Source organism: Dermacentor silvarum, chromosome 4 (genome assembly GCF_013339745.2).
Source record: "Dermacentor silvarum isolate Dsil-2018 chromosome 4, BIME_Dsil_1.4, whole genome shotgun sequence".
NCBI lineage: Eukaryota > Metazoa > Arthropoda > Arachnida > Ixodida > Ixodidae > Dermacentor > Dermacentor silvarum.
Window position 1 is genome coordinate 182834587 of NC_051157.2, and position 20918 is coordinate 182855504.

The window sequence follows — 20918 nt, forward strand, 5'->3', positions numbered from 1 at the left end:
TGCTGCCTGTCCAATAAAGTTGGTGGCATGGAGGACAACGCTGTTCTCGCCGACAGCAACAAAGACATCGGCAGTGACAACTAAATTGTGCATGCACTCGTCCTTTCACTTTATTTTACAACGGCAGTTCGCAGTAACAATGAATAAAGCACCCCTGGGGGCTTCCACTTTTATTGTTTCCCGTTTCTTTGAGATATCAGTCGCGTTATATTCTCAATATAATTTTTTTTCTTTTTTTGAGGGACCGAAAGACCTGCTTTGTGTTATAATTTATGGTCGCATTATTTACATGCAAATACGGTAATTTATCAGTCGAAAGTAATTATCAGTCGAAAGTGATCTTTTGTTTCGCCATTGAAGGCACTCACCTTGTCCAGATGCTTGTGGAAACGGTGCGCCGTGTCGAGCCGCTGCCGCCTTTGCATGTCAAGCATGACCCGGAGTGTCTCCCGTGCCTGGTGTGGCCGAAACTCGTTGATGAGGTGGTGCATGTGCACAAAGAGCAGACTCATGTCTTCCTTTTTCTCGAGCCGCTTGGAGGTGTCGGGGCAGCGGATCAGAACGTCAACCATGTCCAGGAAGTTGACCAGCAGCGAGTGGTTGAGCTTCTTCAGCTCCTTCTTGTGCTCGTAGTTCTGCGGGTAGAGCCGCCGGATGCCCTGACTCTCCAGGGGTCGAATGATGGGCTCCTCACCGTGGAAAGGTACGCCAAACATGGAGTAGCCTGCACAAGGCGAGCATGTCTGCCGAGTTCAACCTTTCTATCCCAGTAGGCCTTGGGCTATCCTAGACCCCATCAATAAGTGCGAAAATGATGACGCGGTAATTGTCACACCTTAGTAACAGTGCGGAGGTTAAGACAACAGCCTTGAAAAGAGAAAAAACGCTTACTGGGGGAACCTGGGCCCAGAAAGCAAAGCGACTGTTAGGTGACAATCATTGCAGACACTGATGGTGATGGCTGAATGAAACTGTGCTGCTCCAATGTAGAAACCTATAAACTGCACTGTAAAGACAATTGCCGAGGCCAGCATACTGCTTACCAAGTGACTACATCAACAATCATCCAGTTTCCCTGTTACAATAGGTCAGCAAAATGAACACAACTCGCTTGCAAAATATATTTTTTACTTAGGGCTCACTCAGATCAGGCTCACCAAATTTTACTTACCCAGCTTCACTCAGACTCGCGAAAATACTACTCAGCATGGCTGACCCAGGCTCAAACACATGGTTTGGTCCGAGTCTGAACTCGTGAGCGAGTTTGCCGACTTATGCCTGAAATGCACATATTGTCCATAATTACACCACCCCTTAGGCAGCGAAGAGAGCTTTGTGAAGCGAGAAGAAAGGTGGTGACAGTGTCAAACTATATGCCCAAGACAGGAATGCAACACCGTGTCGTAGAAACACCACAAGAGCAGAAAGGTGCGACTGTCACGTGCAGCTTCGAACCAATGCTCTCACCAAAATTTTTACTCACCAACAATGTCCCGACACAGGATGTATTCCTGAACTCTTTATTGACAAGTATTGACAAGTGACAATACGAGGTCTGCTAGAAAAGTCCCGACACAGGATGTATTCCTGAACTATTTATTGACAAGTGACTATGTGAGGTCTATTAGAAAAGTATCCGACCTTATTTTTTTTTTGCGAACACCTGATGGATATGAAACAAGCGCGCTTGCATCAGCCGACCTTGAACCTTCGTGTGCATGCGCGAATTTCTTCCCGCCTTCCGAGAGCGTCAGTCGCTGGGACGCAGCGTTTCAGTGAGGTAGTGCGCAGTGCTCTCGTCGTTTTTTTTTAATGCAAGGAAAATGACAGAGTGACTGGAGCAGCGCTAATGCATCAAATTTTGCCAGAAACTGGGCGACAGCCAAGTTGAAACCATTCGGAAGATTCAGACGGCTTTCGGTGATGATGCTATGAGCAGCACAAAGATTAAGGAGTAATACAACCAGTTTAAAGACGGCCGCACATCAGTGAAGAGCGAGCCATGCTCCGGTCGGCCATCAACATGCCGAAGTGATCAAGTCATTGCCGAAGTGAACGCTTTGGTGATGCGGGACCGTTGTGCGACTGTTCAAGAAATTGCGGAACAGGTGGGCATCAGCACTTTTTCTGCACATTCCATTATGACCGAAGATTGCACATGAAGAGAGTTGCAGCGAAATTCGTGCTGAAGCTGCTCACGATGAAGCAAAAGCAACTTTGTGTTGAGGTCTCAAAGGACATGCTGGATTCCACATACAGTGACCCCTACTTTATGAACACCATAATCACTGGTGATGAGTCTTGGGTGTACGGGTACAACCCGGAAACCAAATCCCAGTCGTCACAGTGTAAGCATTCCACGTCAAAGTGATGCTGACTGCTTTCTTTGACTCCCGCGGTGTGGTACACCACGAGTATGCACCACAGGGTCAAACAATCACCAAAGAGTACAGGGATGTCCTCCATCGCCTACGTGATGCTGTGCGGCGCAAGAGACCGGAGTTGTGGTCAACAGGAAATTGGCGCATCCATCACGACAATGCTCCTGCACATTCCTCGCACTTGATTCCAACTTTTTTGGTGAAACACCAGACTCCTGTAGTTCAACAGGATCCTTACTCTCCTGATTTGGCCCCCTGCGACTTCTGGCCGTTTCCCAAAATCAAGAGGCTATTAAAAGGAGCACGATTTCAGACAAGAGAGGACATTATGGCTGCAACGACAGCTGAGCTGAGCCATTCCGAAAGAGGCCTTCTCGGAATGCTTCCAACAATGGCAGCACCGCTGGGAGAAACGTGTGGAGTCTCAAGGAGACTACTTTGAGGGTGATTAGATTTCCAACGCTCCAGTTACACCAGTTTTTTTTTCTTCGGCCAAAGGTAGGATACTTTTTTAACGAACCTCATATATCTCCAACAGGCTCACTATGCTACCTAGTGTTGTTACGGGGAAGTGCAAAGCAACAGACAAGCTTGAGCAGTCTTCAGGATGGCATCAACAGTTGGAGCTCCATTAGATGGGCTCAGCTTGCAGTCTGTATGGAAAGCGTTAATGGGAGTCTTGTTATTCTTGTTCTTTCTGTGGTTTTACGTGCCAAAACCAGTTCCGATTATGAGGCACACCGTAGTGGAGGGCTCGGGATTAATTCTGGCCACCTGGGGTTCTTTAACGTGCACTACAACGCAAGCACACGGGCGTTTTTGCATTTCGCCTCCGTCGAAATGCGGCCGCCGCGGCCAGGATTCGATCACGCGATCTCGTGCTCAGCAGCCTTAGCCTTATCTGACTGAGCCACCGCTGCGGGTGTTAATGGGGGTCTTGCCCAGTTGTTCTAATGCATGTCACTAAGTGCAAGCATTCAATGAAGCTAGAGTGGTTAATTACAATGGAAGAAAGCTCCCAGCATTTGGGCTGTACGAAAAAGATGACAGATGTGCAGGACATTGCAACTGCAGTTGATGCTTTCCTTGCTCAAGTTGAATATTGGCCTCGAGGACACACCATGGCTCCATCTGCTGAAATCTCTGACACAGAAAGCAACATCACGCGATACTGGCTACTAAGGGTTCGGCATCTCCAGCGGTTCAGCCACGGTTCATTCCGAGTGCTTGCATGTTTTAAGTGTTGAACGTGTGGCGTCTTGGCTGCAAAACAACCTAGCGCGTACATCCCAGTCTGGTGTGTAGGGAAGTGAAGGCTTTTAGCGAGCGAGCAACTTGATGCTTTAATATTGGCTATTTAGTTTGCATGATCTTTCATAAAAGCAGGTATGAGTACTTTTGCCGCAATAACAGTACTGTTCAGAGCAGTCGTCCGGGGAGTGTGGCTTGCCAATTTCGCCAGAAGCCGTGATAAATCACGGGGCGATAATTTCTCATAGCCGTCAGTTGGGCGAGTTGGCAAACGTTCATGATGGAAAAAGTGCTACTAAAACAGATACTTAGCAAGAACACAGGACAAAGCTTTTTTTTTTTAGAGAGGAAGGCATAAACACATGGAAAAGGGCCCTTTGTACTAGAAATAACATTTAGAATAGCTGTCAGTTGGGCATGTCCATAAACGTTCATGACAAAAAAAGTGCTACTAAAACGGAGACTTAGCAAAAACAGTACTTTGCCCTGTGTTCTCGCTAAGTCTCTGTTTTAGTAGAGCTTTTTCCGTCACGACTGTTTATTATTGGTCTATTATAATACCTGGAAATTCAACTGCTTATATATTTATCTCCTCAATCCACGTTTCCACAGTGTCCGCGCATGCAAATCGCATGCATCTCTGCACAGGGTATTTTGACTGATGTCATATCAAGTGAGCACGCTACAAGCCGTGTGTACATTGCTTGCTCGACTTTTACGATCATCATACTGTTACGATGTCAGTGACTTAATCAGCCAAGCATCTCGCTAACACTTCGTTTTGGGGTCCGCGTGAAAACTCAAGCCGGGCCCGGCCGAATATGTCCGGCACTGCGACACCGAGCAGTAAAAGATGCTGTAAGAGTGAGCAATTCCTGGCTTTGGAATGAAACACATTATCTAAAACCCTACAATCAAGGCTTTGATCGCCCAACCAGAGAGCTGCATTGACTGTGGCAAAGGTGGAGAAGGCGCGCGCGTGTCACGTGATGTCACTTTCAACATCACAGCGATGGCAGCACCGATCTCTCCAGTGGTGGCCCTGGAGAGATCGGCCACCGGCCTGGTGCTCGGCCATTATGGGACCTCAACGCTTGGAAAGGGGTGTTTGACCTCAACCCGAAGGTGCCCCCACCTCAATAGGTGCTTGGGGCGCCACATGGGAAATGACCGCCATGGGAGCGGCACAGACACCACTTTTTTTCCGTGCTCACGTTGGTTTCGACGGGAATTCAGGGCGCAGGCTCCTTTCCCAAGCGTATCACCCCTGAAGGAAGCCGAACGCCAGGCCGGGGTACGCTTGTACCCTTTTGAACAGTGGAATCCAATACAGTGGAATAACGATCCCAGATATAACAATCCATCGGTTATAGCGACCACATTTCAGCGCATATACAATTTTCTGACCCTCCCTATGGAAACTGCTTCCTCATATAATTAATGAATTTTAAATCGCAGCACTGCTACAATCAATGCTTTGAACCCAGTCACGGTAAAAAAGAGGGCACACGCAAAGTGCCAACGCATGTAAGTGGAACCAAACTGGGTGCAGCACGGCAGTGCGCACCCCACTCCAGTTCAACCGTGACGGTGATATGGCCTTCGAGAAGAGCCACAAAGAAGTTTCGGAAGCCACAAAGAAGAAAAACCGTGGTCACGCGTTTTCATTTCAAGGCATGCCTCCCACACCTCCAGGCGGAGGCGTGCTGCATACAGCATAAACAGCATGGCACGGGGCGTGCACCGGCGCGATTTTCGGACGCCTCAACGGCGTCACTCTTCTTACACAATTGTCCGTGTGGCACCATGTGCATTACGTCTGTTTCAACGATTTGGAACAACTATATATGTCTTTCCTCAATGAAAACAACGGCCGCTCAAGCGTTCCTGTCGACGTGGCCCTAGGCGGCCCAAGTCGGAGAGAATGCTACACCACTCGCTGCCACCACGTAATGTTGCAAAGGATCGGCGGCTACTAGGCCGTTATCAGGAGATTCGGCGGCGTTTCGTTTATGCATTGCCGATTGCTGCCTGGCAAACACGGCTTGCAATAAAGACGTAGGTATACCGTGAACAGTTAGGGCCAATAGCATAACTAGAACAATGACAAAAACAAAACCACGTTTGTGTTTTTGACACTGCAACAGAAGAATTGCCGACCGAGCAGTCCAACATTACTTTTTTAAAATATGGTTTTTATTTACTCTTCTTCAGTAAAAAAAGCCTCAGTCGGGATATTTGGTCATCCCGACAGGGCCAAGTTGGGACTCGGGACATTTGCTCAAAAGTTGGGACTGTCCCGCTAAATTTTGGACACTTGGCAACTCTACCTCCGATGCCACTTCCTCACTACGTTGGTGGAAGTGGCATTAGAGGAGTACTGACGAAAAGAATTTTGAGTGCCACTTTTTAGTTGTTTTTTTTAGGTAGTCGTCGACATCTTAATTACGGTATGAAGTTTCAATTTCTCCAGACTGCCTCAAATAATTAATTACATCACCTTTATTTACATCAAGCAGCTCGAAATGCACCAACTACAATGCATCTTGAGAGATAAGCAGGAAATTCACATAACTGAAACCCGTGGTGGTGGCCACAGGGTACAGTTGACTTACGTTAATTCGACCCTAAACGGACCAACGAAAGTGATCGAATTATCCGGTACGTAGAATTGAACAAGATGCAGAAAAAAACATCAAAAGACACTGCTGATTCATTTTCCAGTATTTTCCCGATTCCTAACATGCCCCCGAATCAAACGTGTGCCCACTTTCTATATATCCAAAGTAGAAAGCTAACATAGAGATAGCATTAAACAAAGTAGAATGGGCAAGGCTCCAATGTCTTGCACTGTAGCAGCTGGTTTCCTAAAGTCAGCTTTGATGCTATACAGCGATGTTATATACACATATAAGCACTGCGAACATGGTTTTCGGCTGAACATTCTTTAAAAAAAAAGTGCACATTAGAATCGGGTAAACATCGTGATCAGACATTGCGGGCTACCCTTATTGCTTGAAAATCTTCCGAGGGCATGCCGAAAATAGGCGTTTTCAAGAGATGACATGTGTTCCAACGTATTCACTGTCCCCTATGCATTGTCTAGACAGATGCCGCCAGTAGAGGGGTCAATATTAGGGTCACCATAGTGGTCAGGCACGTGCATCCTGACTACGATAGCAATAACCAAACTTTTGGCCCATAACGATGCATGGGCACCAGCTGGGACCTTCGTTCGGGATCGAATTAACCAAAAAATTGAATTATCTCAAGTCGAATTAGTGGAAGTTTACTGTATAAAAAACAACTGAAGCACATGCCAGTCAGTCCGGTGCCGTGGTTGTTGTCTGGTACAGTGATGCCAAACAATGACCGTGTCATCGGAAGCTGCCAAATCAGGTCTTCCAATTGTGCTCGTTCCACTGTTATCCCTTCGAATGATGAATGGGCTCAGCTTTTGGCACCATGGTCATAGCGAGTTATGTAAGCATCTGTGGTATCTGGTAACGCAAGACCACCACATCAGATTTTGGTGACATGCATAGCCTCCCGCTTCATGTCCTAAACAGTGTTGCACTTGGCACATTTTTAACTAATCACATTAAAAGGAAACATTTGTTGTGCTCTCCAGGAACTAAGGCTTCATAGAGTAATTACTAGGAAGAGAGCTGACCGTTAAAGATGTGAAGACGAAAGATTTTGTGTCAGTGCTGCTTACTTGTTATGGCATACCGTATGCTCGCATGAGTATGTGTGATGCAGGTGCATGGATTGTTCATGCTATGCATATCCAGGATATCAGAGACGTTTATCGTAACACTGAATCGCCTTTGTTCACCCTTTAATCCCACCTGTGGAAGGGCTCTCCTTTTCTACCCTCTTTCTGGAAGCACAAGCAACTGTGGAAAACAGCACTGTAAGAAATAGGGATACATCATGCCCAATGTGCATAAATTGTGACTGAGACTGATTAAATCTTACAGCAGAAAGGCTGCAAGGCTGTAGCGTGCCAAGGGAATGGTAAACTGATCTCTGTAGCTTGTGGAATATCTTTTAACTCGCTCACTTTTTTTTTTAAAGGGGATGCACCCCGAGTATCAGGTTTTTTTGTCAGATATTATAGAACGAACACAACAATTTATTTTCAGTTATTCACAAGGGCAAAAATGACACAAATAATGGCAAATGCACTCTTAGTATGGTGCTCACTAGAGAGTGGAGAATGTACAGTAATGTCAGTGACACGGAAGGGGGGGGGGGAGTCTTAAGAATTTTTTTTTACATGGGAGATAACATTGCTGGATGGGGGCCTAAAAGAGGATGAGAACCAACATGCTTAAAATTGTGAGAAGCATTCTGCACCATGAAAGGAAAATGCATAACAATCAGGGTAAGACTGCCATATATGCATTTTCTGAGAAAAGTGGGCCATCCTCAGACTGGGCTGACCAGATTTCAGTCATCTCTGAAAACTGAGAGCAGACCCAGGATTACGAGCTGCCTTATCTGCTGCAATAAGCCTGCTTCACCTAGATACCTGAAGAATGTGCCTTGCAGGGAGCATTATATCAGTGGATAAGCTGGATGGAGGGGAATATTTTCTGTGCCTCCATCTCTCCATGTCATTTTTCAACATGAAATTGTTAGCACAGTGTCCTTATTTTGTATAATACACTGCCCTTTTGCCACACAATTTTCAACACCACACCCGGTCAGCCAGCCATTCTGTGAAAACGCACCTTCCTGGAGTGGTCGTGGTGGTGACAGTCCACACTGCAGGTTTTCATCCGTGTAGAGGCTGACATACTGCATTGGCGGCAGCGGCAGGGAGCTCACTTGTGTCACCTCACCCATGGTGGCCTTTAAGGTCTCTCTTGCTGCACAGCAGATGAAGAGGCAATGTCAGAGAGGGACCTTCTTTCACGTGGTACAGAAGAGAACACAAGAACCCACAGGCATGCACAGTTTCAAGACTGTATACCTCTCTTCTATTCCTGCTGTAGCGAAACCAGTCAAGTCAAACCCTTGATTGTAGATGATGTAGTCAAACCCTTGATTGCACCATCATTTCTGAGAGCTGTTCAGCTCTCAGGGGGGTATTCCAGTACAGGACAAGGTGCTACTTGCAACCTCTCAGAGGGGGCAATCATTCAAGTACTCAGCACTCAGAGCCATTCTAAGTAATGCCAGTACTACGGGCATTACTTTAAAAAACTTGACGCTCTCAAATCTTTTTTTTAATTGTGGAAACTTATTAAAGGTGTCCTGAACTACTCTGTTATAAAAGTTGAGAAATGCATATCAAGTTAGAATGGGCAATTTCAGAAATACTTTACCACAAAAAGTACTTCAATGTGTTCGGCAGATGTGGAGTTATTGGTAATCAAAGGTCCCCTTCACAGTGCTCCCACTCCTTTCTCAACGCCTTGCACTGCAAAGGCTACAGCGGAGCGGGATGTGCCCACAACGCTCCGCCTACTAAACGTCACCGTGACGTGCAGTTCAAATTTTATTTTGGACCCCTACATAGACGCCGACTGTTTCCGATTTTCCCGCATATGAGGTGCCAAACGCGGTTCACCTGAGTGAGCCGCAGTGCGCTCAGCGAGTAGACTTGTCGTGGCACCCTTCTGCAGCTGCGGTACCTACGCTACGTAGCAGGCCGCAGCTACATGCAAGTGTAGTGCATATGCGCAGCACCTGCTTTGTGCATGGCAGGGCTCAAGTGCCCGCTCGCGCTCATATGTTCCAGTCTGACCGTGCTACATGGTGCAGATCAACTTTGTCCTGCACCAGCTTTACCGATGGATAGTAGCCAGGTCCAATTTGTGCTTTTTGAAGCACTGTCAAAAGCTCAATACGAAGTGAAGTCTGCCTAGGCATCTAGCCAGGAGCGGCCAAGAATGTGCTGTGCGTGCACTGGCAAGCATGCGTGTGGTCTAACCTCAAGTTTCGTGTTCTTCGAGGCTGGTTGAGTGTTCAAAACTAGTCGAAATTATTGAGACCCGACAGCTAACACCGATAAGCAGGGTGGCCAAAGTTTAATCCCTACGTGGGACGTCGTGGCCAAGTGTGAGCAGATGACATTCAGCTTCTTGCGGAAGTACGTAATTCTTATCAGAATTCTAAAACCAGATTTTCGCTTACTTCAGCCCGTTTATTAAAATGCATGAATAAATAAACACAGTAACAGTATAAGAAGAAGTGCACTGATCCAAACACCCTTCTTGATTGATGCCTGCTATTGGACAATAGCAGCCACGTATGGGAATAGGCTACTATATGACAAAATATAGCGCACGGAAAGAGCGAGGAGAAGGCATCTGTTGAAAAGAATGTGAGAAAAAGGTGACTTCGCACTCCGCTTACGAGCTCCCCTCACCGCGCACGACTGCAAAACTTGGCTGAGATGTTCGCAGCAGCGTACACTATCTGCGGACTGTTTTTTTCAATAAGCCCGCAGGGTGCTTTAGGACCCCTTAAGTCAAGAATGCATTTCCAAGGTATTTCGTGAGAAAGAAAGGTGTTACCTGCCTGAGTGCCATTTTATTTGTAGCTTTAGGCAAAATATTATGTAAAAGAAAATATCTTGAAAATAAACGTTTCTTCAATGAAAGTGGAAAAAGTGTCTCAACACCTTTACTGTGCATTCTTCTATGTAGGCCGTCACTTTATTTTTAAAGTGATACCAAACAAACACTGAATCAGTTTAGATTATTACAGTATTTTTAAGAACTATTTTCATTATTTCATGGCATTAGGCTGATTATTAGAAGTGATGGTCCAAGTTTGAATTTCTTTCTGAAACTCTGTCCGTCAGGGTGGCGTCATGGATGGTATTCTCTCACACTTCAGATGTTTTGGTTCAGTAGGAACAGTTTTTGACACTTGCCAAGTTCAGTCTTTGGCTCCTTTAAAATACAATGCAGTAGCCCATTTTTACCGATAAAAATTAAACCAGACGGCATCAAAATGCATTTATTTATTTATTTATTGTACCTCAAAGGCCCCAGAGATGGGGTATTACATGAGGGATGGGCATAGTTTAACAAAACAGTGATTCGAGAGCAGCCTTGAAGTGATGTGCGTCGGAGTGGTAACAGCCACTCCGACGTAATGTAACAGCGAGCTGGTGGAGGAATTTCAAGGCAGCGTTGCCACTTGCCTTTTGCATCTTAACTGGCTCACTAAGCATCTGCTCGCTACAAGAGTGGTTGTTTTGGTGCTGTGGAACGGTAAAATTAAATTAAATTATGGGGTTTTACGTGCCAAAACCACGATCTGATTATGAGGCACGCCGTAGTGGGGGACTCCGGAAATTTGGACCACCTGGGGTTCTTTAACGTGCACCTAAATCTAAGTACACGGGTGTTTTCGCATTTCACCCCCATGCTGTGGAACGGTAATTTACTAAGACAGCTGAAATCCTCTCTCTCTGACAAGTGCGGCAAGTTGAGTTGGTTGGTAAAAGTTGCATAATCAGCACTGCAGGATGATTAGTGAGGTTTATTGGCGCAAGGGTCAGACGTGGCCGAAGAGTGCCAAGGCTGATGATAATGGCTTGTCAATGGTACATGAACTGTGAATTAGGACGGGTAGATGAAACGCGGCTGTACAGAGGCCTAAAGACATTCACTGAAAAGTGCGTAAGACGTATTAAAACTAGGACAATGAAAAATCACATGTGCTATGAACAAAGTATATATTACGGAGAGGTGACATACTGAAGTACGTTGCTGTAAGTAACACTACTGCCTCGAAACAGCCCTTAAGCAGAAGAACCTGGAGACATGTACCACACAAGAAGCTACTATCGGAGCAACAGCTTCTGGTGAGAGGATGTGCTACGAATCTCAAGAACTTGTCATGTGCAATAAGTCAACATCACATAAAAAGTTTAAAATTGATTTATGGTCGAAAATGCTTCTGATCCAAGAAACAATGCAGGGTGAAGGGGAATGTGCAGTGAGTACGCTACTGGAAAGTGCCTTTCCCTTTCAACTTCTGCTTTCCGACACTCCAACAAGACGTGGAGGACTGTTAGCATTGTGCCACATTTACCGCAGATAAAGAGATTCATCACCAGTCAAAAAGTAGGAGTGTGTACCATATGTATCAGGGGCGGATCCAGGTTTTTTCTGAAGGGGGGGTCAGCTTCTGTCAATGATGATGATGATGATAGTAGCCTTTCTCATTTACCGAAATGCACCGTTTCTGCTCACGATAAACCCGCGTTTTATACGGCTAGAGCAACACCTGTAGCCCGCCGTGGTGGCTCAGTCAGTTCAGGTGTTGCGCTGCTGAGCACGAGATCTCGGGATCGAATCCCGGCCGCGGCGGCGGCATTTCGATGGAGGCGAAATGCAAAAACGCCCGTGTGCTTGCGTTGTAGTGCATGTTTAAGAACACCAGGTTGGCAGAATTAATCCGGAGCCTTCCACTACGGCGTGCCTCATAATCAGAACTGGTTTTGGCACGTAAAACCCCAGAAAGAGGAAGAAGCCCTATAGCGAAGCCAGGTATCGGTTTCTCCGAGCATAAAGGAAAAGGACGTTACCCAATACAGCCATGTGCTTGGCGGCTGTGCCTGATAATACAGGGTGTTCAAAACTAAGATTTATGGTTTCCTTAAAATTAGGCACTCGGAGGCACGCAAAGACCACCTGTGCAAATAACTTATGTGGCCAGGTGGGCACAAAGTGAGAGGATAATTATCGCTGTGAGCAGCCGAATTCACTTAAGTTGAACAATTATTTTTTTCTCGACTGCAGTAAGTGGGTATGTTTGTATTGAAAACTTAGAGACAGTAGTGTTTCTACACAGTATCGGTCGGAAGAATTATTCTAGCGTGTTCGTGCTCCGAGATATCCGACTCCAAATTTCTATTGTCGTACTGCGAAGAGTTATGGAATCGACGCGGGAGTGGTTTATGCTTTGCGTTGCTGTGGAAGGGAGGCATTTTGAACGTTTTTAGGGCATTGACATCCTGATGGGTGAAGTGTTGTCATGAGATTCGTGCATGACAACATCAAACTTAAAACGGCAGTATATATGAAATATTCGTTAGCATAGCTAAAAAGGTTTCTGTTGTTGATGGTGTAGTTGTTGCTTTTGATTTCAATAAAACTTACAATACTTGGAAATCAGCAGTCACTTTATTTGCGTAGCCCAGGAAATGACCATGCCCGGTCGTCTAGTCACCATTACGCACGCGCATTGCCCTCCGGCTTCTCCGCTCGCGCCATTATCTTGGCATGGCAGCTGCCGCCAGCTTTACAGGCTGCGCGGTCGCGTGTTACGACAGCGGTTACGGGTTCTTCGATTTCTTTTATTTCGCCAGCCGTCAGGGGAAGGGGGACAGTTATTATATTTGCCAATGCCTCCGCCGCGTTGTCAGACTAAACGCCGCACCCAACAGCCGCGTCACATCATGGAGGAGCTTTGCGCCAATCCTCACTCTCTTGCATGCGTAATCATGCGAACGACAATTAAAATTTGTAGTTGGATATCTTGGAGAATAGACATGCTAGAAGAATTATATCAAGTGAAACTGTGTAGAAACACGGCTGCCTCTAACTTTTCAATACAAACATACACACTTACTGCAGTCGATAAATAGTTAATTATTCAATTTTAGGTAATATTCGGCTGCTGACAGCAATAATTATTATCTCACTTTGTGTCCCCCTGGCCACATAACTTATTTGCACAGGTGGTCTTTACGTGCCTCCCAGTGCCTAATTTTAAGAACACCATAAAGCTTAATTTTGAACACCCGGTATATCTAGCCTGTATTGTTGCTTAAAATAAAATTTGGGATGATCTGTCGCAGGTTTGTTATAAATGCGTAAGCACGGGTCCATCTTTGGAGTTCTGTTGGGACATCTTGATTTCCTTAAGAAGATTCTTTGTGTTCGGCTGAGACACTTTCGTTTGCTTTGGAGCTCCAACGCGGCAACCACTACCCTGGTTGTTTACGATATGCGAATCACCGCGTATGAAGAAGACTCACGACGCCACCTACAAGAACGATGTGGCCTAGTAGCCGAGAGCGCGAGCCAGCGTCTACATGTGTTGCTTTCCACGCGACGTCATCCTTTTACACAAGGCGCGCATCTGCTCCCGTTTCTCTAACCACGCGTGGTTAGCGGCCAACGCCCGCGCGCTGGCGTTGGCCGCTGACGTCACGCTCCCCCACTTCGCAGCCGCTGCTCGATGCTTTGCCCCGCTCCGCGAGAACGGCCACTCAGATAAACGGATCCGACGGCTTTGAGCCTCCTATGCTTAATGTACGACAATAAAACTGCGAAGTTACAATGAAAAACTTGTAGCGTACGAACCGTACTGTGCTCGTACTGGATAATGTCAACGTGTAACTGTGATCACACTTCTTTCTGGGGTTTTACGTGCCAAAACCAGTGATCACACTGAGTGCTACAGTTTTAAAAAAAAAGTTGCCTATGCGAAGTTCTTAGTTTAGCTGTTAGTTGTTATTATTTATATATGAACACTTCAGCGAGAGATCTCTTTCATTAAGCAGGTTGGTCGCGGAACCGATGACACCCCAATCGGGAACTGAGTTGATCAGTTGCGAATGCGCTCGCACGCACATCTGCGTGCTTGGCAAAAGGCACGTCCCCTCGTTCATTCGACGCCACCGATGGGAAGAGTAAGGCACGGCCGGCGCCAGGAGGTCCAAGGTGTTCATGAGAAAAAATAACTACGGCAACTTCGCGACACCACACCCCTACGGAATAAAACTAAGCTTGTGAGCGAGCTAGCTTTACTTCTACATGGCTCATACCACTGGTACTCGCGAAAAATAATTTTGAAGAATGCTGGTGGCGATACTTTTTTTGGGGGGACAGGGCCACTTCCCTGTCAGCGAGGGGGCGATGCATAAATCTGAGGGGGGGGTCAGGACATCCGAACATCCTCCCTGGATCCGCGCCTGTGTATGCCCTATCCAAAGTCCGCAGGAAATGACCTCAGTTCACAGGTTTCTATTTTTTTTTTTGCAGTTGGTGGCCAGTTTCCTAAAGACGGCTTAATTAAGTGGAGCTTGTTCCGAGCTCTTTGCGCAAGAACTGTTTTAAGTCTGTGGTAGGGACAGCTCTGGAGCAGTTGCTAGCTTTCCTTGCTATGGATGTGACAATTTCATCTGCGAGCATGTTTCCTTTAATCCCTCAGTGTCCAGGCACTCAGCATATTATGACATGTTGGTCTGATGCCTAGGGCGTACACAGGATAAAGATAATATAGTTACAGGATTCTTAAGTATTTGCAGAGACACTAAAGCGTTTACGATGCCTAACGAGTTTGTAAATAAGATTGCTTTTTGTAGCTTCAATTCCTTAATGTGTTTAAACGCTGAGAGTACTGCGTAGGCCTCCGCTGTGAAGATACTTGTTTGCGGGTGCACGATGTTGGATTCCGAAAAAGATGGTCCGACTGCTGCATAAGAAATGCCCGCACGTGACTTTGATGCATCAGTGTACAATTCAGGACATGAGTACTTCGACTGAAGCTCTAATCAGTGCATTCGAATATGTGGCTCTAGTGCTTGCTTTGTCACTTCCATAAACGATGTGTCACCTTCAACAAGCTGCCAATTCCACAGCTGCAACAGCTTCGCTGGAACCATTAGAGGATTTTCAAAGAGCGAAACACCCATTTCTTGACCAAGTTTCCTCACACGCAGTGAGAAGGATTGTCACTGCAGGTCGGTTTTGGAAAAGTGTGGCACATGTCAGTTCATTCACAGTTGCATAACAAGGGTGTTCTGGGTTAGAAAATACATGAAACTGGCATCACGTCATTGCAGATAAAGTGACCACTCATTCGATCCTACATAAAGACTTTGTACAGGACTCGTCCCGAAGGCACCTGTGGCCAGCCAGATGCCTAAGCGGTGAACAGGATCAAGCATCTTTAAATCACTGGCTGGTCCTTGGCCCTGTGTCGGCATAGACTTTGGTAACAATTGAGTGACGCATCAAGACTGCAGTTTGGAAATGGCTCGCATTGTCAAAAGATACGCTATTAGGCTTCTTTATGCGACAGTGGAAGAGGGCGGCCTGGGCATTCCCTGCCTCAGGACAACTATTCCCACTCTGAGGTTATGAAAATATCAGAGCAGGACTCACTCTGATTACGCATCCCGTGTCTATGCTGCAACAAAGAAAACTGACAGAGGCAAAGAAGCAGGCAGAGCAGTTGATAACGTACAGAGTTACGAGGATTACCTCAAGCAAAGAGTGGTCGATGTACTGGGCAAGACAATTAGACAGCACATAGGTACAATGGAAAACCTCTTTCGGAAAGCGCAAAATGCCAAAGGATGCATTGACTGGGTCAGAGAAGGTGGTTGCGTTCTTCGTGGCAAGGAATTTATCAATATCATAAAATTTCATACTGGTGCAATACCCAATCTGACAAGATTGCACAGAGGAAGGGAACTACCAAAAAGGTACAGAGCAGAATGTGACACCAATGAGTCACTCGTCCATATCCTCCAAAGATGCCACCGTACATGCCACAGTGGGATTCCAGAGGCATAACATCCTAGCCTACTTGGCAAAGCGATTAAGAGAGCTGGGGTGGTCTACCTAATAAGAAAGGGATTTCAAAATGTCACTACGTTCAAGAATCCCAGATCTGACCAAAATAGCTGACCACAAAACATTCATCCTTGATGCTCAAGTGGTTGGGACATAGGTGGCTTTGTCGGAGGCACATGAAACCAAAACCAAGTACAAGACTCCAGACCTGCTTAGGCAAATCAGTCCCCTACCAGTTGTATCGTCAGAGAGTCTGCCTGAGTTCTGACTGAAGTCAGATTTGGGAAAGAACGACGAAGATGATGACAGTGAGGTGCATACAAGGTGGGGTCAAGGTGTTTCAAGTGCATCAGCTGCTGACTTCACAACGAGGGTATTTCATGGGCAGACATAGCTTCGTAGACCACACGACACGGTTTAAATGGTCCCTCTGCCATCAAATGTCATGATTTGGGGACACACACTTGGACTGGTTACTCTACTTGGGAAAGAAGACGACCAAGCCAGCCTCAAAGTCCCGACAGTTGAGGGTTGCGTTTGAAATGTGTTTTTGAATGAAGAAAAAAAAATGTCTTGTCATGTAATTAGTGACACGCATGAATCGATTAACGAGATTCCCACTGTCCCAACCTCAATTTCCTAGCAATGTTCAGCATTGGAATTCTCTACCTGCGCCTGTTGTAGAATGAAATGTCTCATTGTTTAAAGAGTGCTTCCAAATGTGCTTGGTTTCTGTAACCTATCATGCTTGGGCAGTGCAGCTACTTGCAGTATTGTAATATACATGAGACAAGTGACGACATCATCTTGGAACTTCATTTCCTGGTGTTCAAAGGATTTGGGCCTAGTAACATGTTTTCCTGAAGTGTCAGCCCTTCTTGGATGGTGTTTCCAGAAGATAAAAATAGAACCTGACACACATGGATAAGGCAAGCTTGTCTTTAGCATGGCAGGCACATTACGCGGATGACATCATAAGTTGGGGAAGGACTTTGCACCACCCTGGTAACACCAGGTGCTGGGCAAATGCATGCATTCCAAAACTGCGTACCAACCTGCCCCTTCTGTTCCAAATGTGCTTGCACTGCCCTTCGTACAAAATTTTCCTTAAGTACTTTTAAGTACTTGAGTGTTGCATAAGTAGGCGTATCAAGTGTACGCAACTGTTCCAGCTGATTAACACTCAAGTTTTGCACACAGGTAGAATGTGCAGTGGGTTCACTTTAACATCATGTTTGCAAGCATCAGTCACCTGTGGTAACACTAAAATGCAGAGGTGGTGCCATCTCCCCTGCTCTGGTGAAAGGTGCATTCCACCGTACACGTGACAAATGGCAACACCATTTCATTGCAGCAAATCACCATTTTTTGAGTGGCGTCATTGTAGACAATGTGCACTTGAACTTTTTTTGCGCATGAAGCAAACGTTGGGGGTTTCATGTGCCAAAGCTACACTCTAATTATGAGGCATGCCGTAGTGGGGGATTCCGGATAATTTTTTTACCACAAGGAGTTCTTTAACATACTGCTAAATTAATGTACACAAGCATTTTTGCATTTTGCACCTATCAAAATGCAGCCACTGCGGCCCGGATCAAAATCCGCAGCGCAATGCCATGGCCACCATGCTGCTGCAATGTGGCGCTTGCATGAAACAGGCAAGTAATGCTTGCACACATGGCATTGAACTGAACCCACTGCCCAAGCTACCTCTGTGCAAGATTTGAGTGAATATCGGCCAGCAGTTAATGAGGAATACTCATGTACACCTGGTGCTCCTTTGTTTGCAACACTTGGTACATATACAGTTGGTGCAGGCTGGATTTACGCCGACCCTATCCCCGTAAACATGCATCCCGAATACAACCGCGCACACCGCACAGCACGTGCCACGGCTCTCACCAAAGCCCTTGCTCGGAACGACGGTGCGAGTTTCATCGACGCCACCGAATATCCCCACGGTACTCGCTTTGCAGCCGTCACCACACATGAAGGCTCTCTCCATCATGCTATCAGCCTAGTAACCCCACACGTTGAGGAAGCTGAAGAAGTGGCCATCGCGCTATCCACACTATACCCAACATCAGTAGCGCACCCAGGATCTCTGCCAGGGGGGGGTTGACAGTTTGCCAATACCATTTAAACAGCACTAATTTCGGTTTCTTCACGGGAAATTGTCGAAAAAATGCGCTTTTTGCGAGTGTGCAGACGATTGCGCGTCCTTACATCTTAGTTGCAGTACTCAAATGCATAAGGAAAGAAAAGGGGTTAAACAAAAGGGGGGGTGAAGTCGGCCTCAGGGGGGGGGGGGTTACAACCCCCGAATCCCCCCCCCGTCGGTGCGCCACTGCCCAACATGCCATACCATCGTCTCTGACTCCCGCTCCAGTGTTATCAACTACATCAACGGCCGCCTCTCACAGCAAGCCTTGCACATCTTGCAACAAGCACGCCGCTCAACCGACTATCAGGCTACCCGTGTACATAGATTTAGGTGCACGTTAAAGAACCCCAGGTGGTCCAAATTTCCGGAGTCCCCCAATACGGCATGCCTCATAATCAGATCGCGGTTTTGGCATGTAAAATGCCATAATTAAATTTTTAAAGGTTACACCTGTCTGGTTCCCAGCTCATGTAGGCACCGTCCACCCGCAAGTCCCCAACCTCAACGAGGTTACCACCCGCCGGGGTGGCTCAGTCAGCTAAGGCGTTGCGCTGCTGAGCACGAGGTACCGGGATCGAATCCCGGCCGCGGCGGCCGCATTTCGATGGAGGCGAAATGCAAAAACGCCCGTGTGCTTGCGTTGTAGTGCACATTAAAGAACCCCAGGTGCTCAAAATTAATCCGGAGCCCTCCACTACGGCGTGCCTCATAATCAGAACTGGTTTTGGCACGTAAAACCCCAGAAAGAAGAAGAAGAACGAGGTTACCCACTCCCTAGCGCAAGGCCACACTAACCGCACGGGAGACGGGGAGGCTGCCCCCACCAGTAGGGGTCGCCTGACACGCTACAATGATGTTGCGATATCCTAATTAGAGCGTAGAACTTTCCCCGGCCCACACAACAAGCTATCCCGAGCGCAGGCTACAACTTTCCACCTACTACAAACCAATACCTACCACTTGTTACACCGTTACAAGATCTACCCAGACATTTACCCCAAACCCCGTGCTATATCTGCAAGACACAGCCAGCCACACTTCCACACATGCTTTGGAACGGTACACAACAAAACCACGACACTAACCCCACGGCCCTGTCGTCGAGATGGCACGCTGCCCTGCGTAGCTCCAACCTCGACGACCAACTCTGGGCGACCCAGCAAGCCTGTGAGGCGACGAAAAGGCAACACCTCGACGTCCCCACGTGGGAGGCCTAGGCCCAGCCACCACCTCTTGCTGGTTTCAATAAAGTTCATTCAGTCAGTCCAGAAATGAATGCAAATAACATCAGCAACATACACATTATTGGTACAGCGTTAAATCTCAAATGTAGACCCGCAATTACAAGACAGTATAGTTGGTGTACGTAAATTAATTTGGCCATTTATGGTTAGTTAGTTGAATTATGGAATTATGTGCAGATCACTGTATTATTGCAAACCCTCTTTGAGGCACCAATTAAAGCTGTCCATTAAAAATTGAGTTTCACCACATTTTTTGCATCTTCAGAATCATAAAAAGTGTACAGCTGCACAACAAATGATTAATTTTCAATTCTTGAGTGGCTTTTGTCAAGAATGTGGACTCTATGAGAGAACTCCCGACAGGAACGTCAGACATGAGAACATGAAATATTTTGTGTCAAGCATACTTGTAAAGCACCTGCCTAGCCGCCACTTGAAATATGTGCCGGATGTATAACATTGTGAAAAATAGTAAGAGAAGTGAACCCCCCGCTATATGGCAACAACAGGATGGCAACACAGCAGTCGTCCCTGCTGTGTTGCAGGGACGACTGCTGCCGTCCCTGTCTCTCGCCATCCTGTTGTTGCCATTTCACGCTGTACACCTTTGCAACTTAATCAAGTACCAATTAGACCAACCTGACACCCTTCTAGGCAATGAGGTCCAGGAATTAGGAAAATACAGTAACAAAAAATTATTTTCAACTAATCTTTGAAGTTTGGTTTGAAGCTCTGCCCGTCCTTTTCTGAAAGGCATGTTCGGTCAATCGATTGACTATCAAATCTACTTTGTGGTGCGTGAATGTCACTGACTAAGGCATAACTATTTCGAGGCTTTTGAATGTACCATTTGCTACGAGAGCGTATTCTGTAGGTGAAAGAGTTCTGTTGAAGCTTAGACGTTTCAGAAAGCAAATTATTGTTCTTTCTACTAGCATGAGCTGCCGTTGAGATACTGAGCTTAAGGCCGCCCTTCGCACCTATGACCTCAAGTGCAGCAGAAACACGAGAGAATAAAAGAAAACTAACTGAGCCATAAGAAATGTAACAAAAATTAAAACTGGTATTACTCACCCATTTGTGTGCTGCCCGTGTTGCACAATATATTCACCAAGGTAATTTGTAACAAGATCAGGGCAAGACTTGATATCAACCGAGGTACCAGGCTGGCTTAAAGGGGCCCTGAAACACCTTTTGAACATAGTAAAAAAACATTGCAGATTTGTTAACAAGGCTCCTGTGAACATGTGAGCTGGATATTTTTGCTCTGCATACAGCACAGAATTTACAATCTCTTGTCAAAAGCAGTGAACAATCA

General features: G+C 46.4%; 1 protein-coding gene across 3 annotated transcripts in view; it reads right to left on the minus strand.

Moving 5' to 3' along the window:
- LOC119450826 (mediator of RNA polymerase II transcription subunit 7) overlaps positions 1-20918 on the minus strand; it is a 38765-nt gene that overhangs the window by 11651 nt on the left and 6196 nt on the right. For 2 of the 3 annotated variants that reach the window (XM_049666259.1, XM_049666260.1), the window contains exons 2-4: positions 20675-20791; positions 8372-8509; positions 369-724 (exon numbers count right to left, since the gene is read on the minus strand). In XM_049666259.1, the coding sequence (XP_049522216.1) occupies positions 369-724; positions 8372-8509; positions 20675-20678 (498 nt within the window). In that variant the 5' untranslated portion in view covers positions 20679-20791. Of the gene's footprint in view, positions 1-368; positions 725-8371; positions 8510-19441; positions 19593-20674; positions 20792-20918 lie in introns of those variants that run through there. The other variant, XM_037714321.2, reaches the window with a different exon arrangement.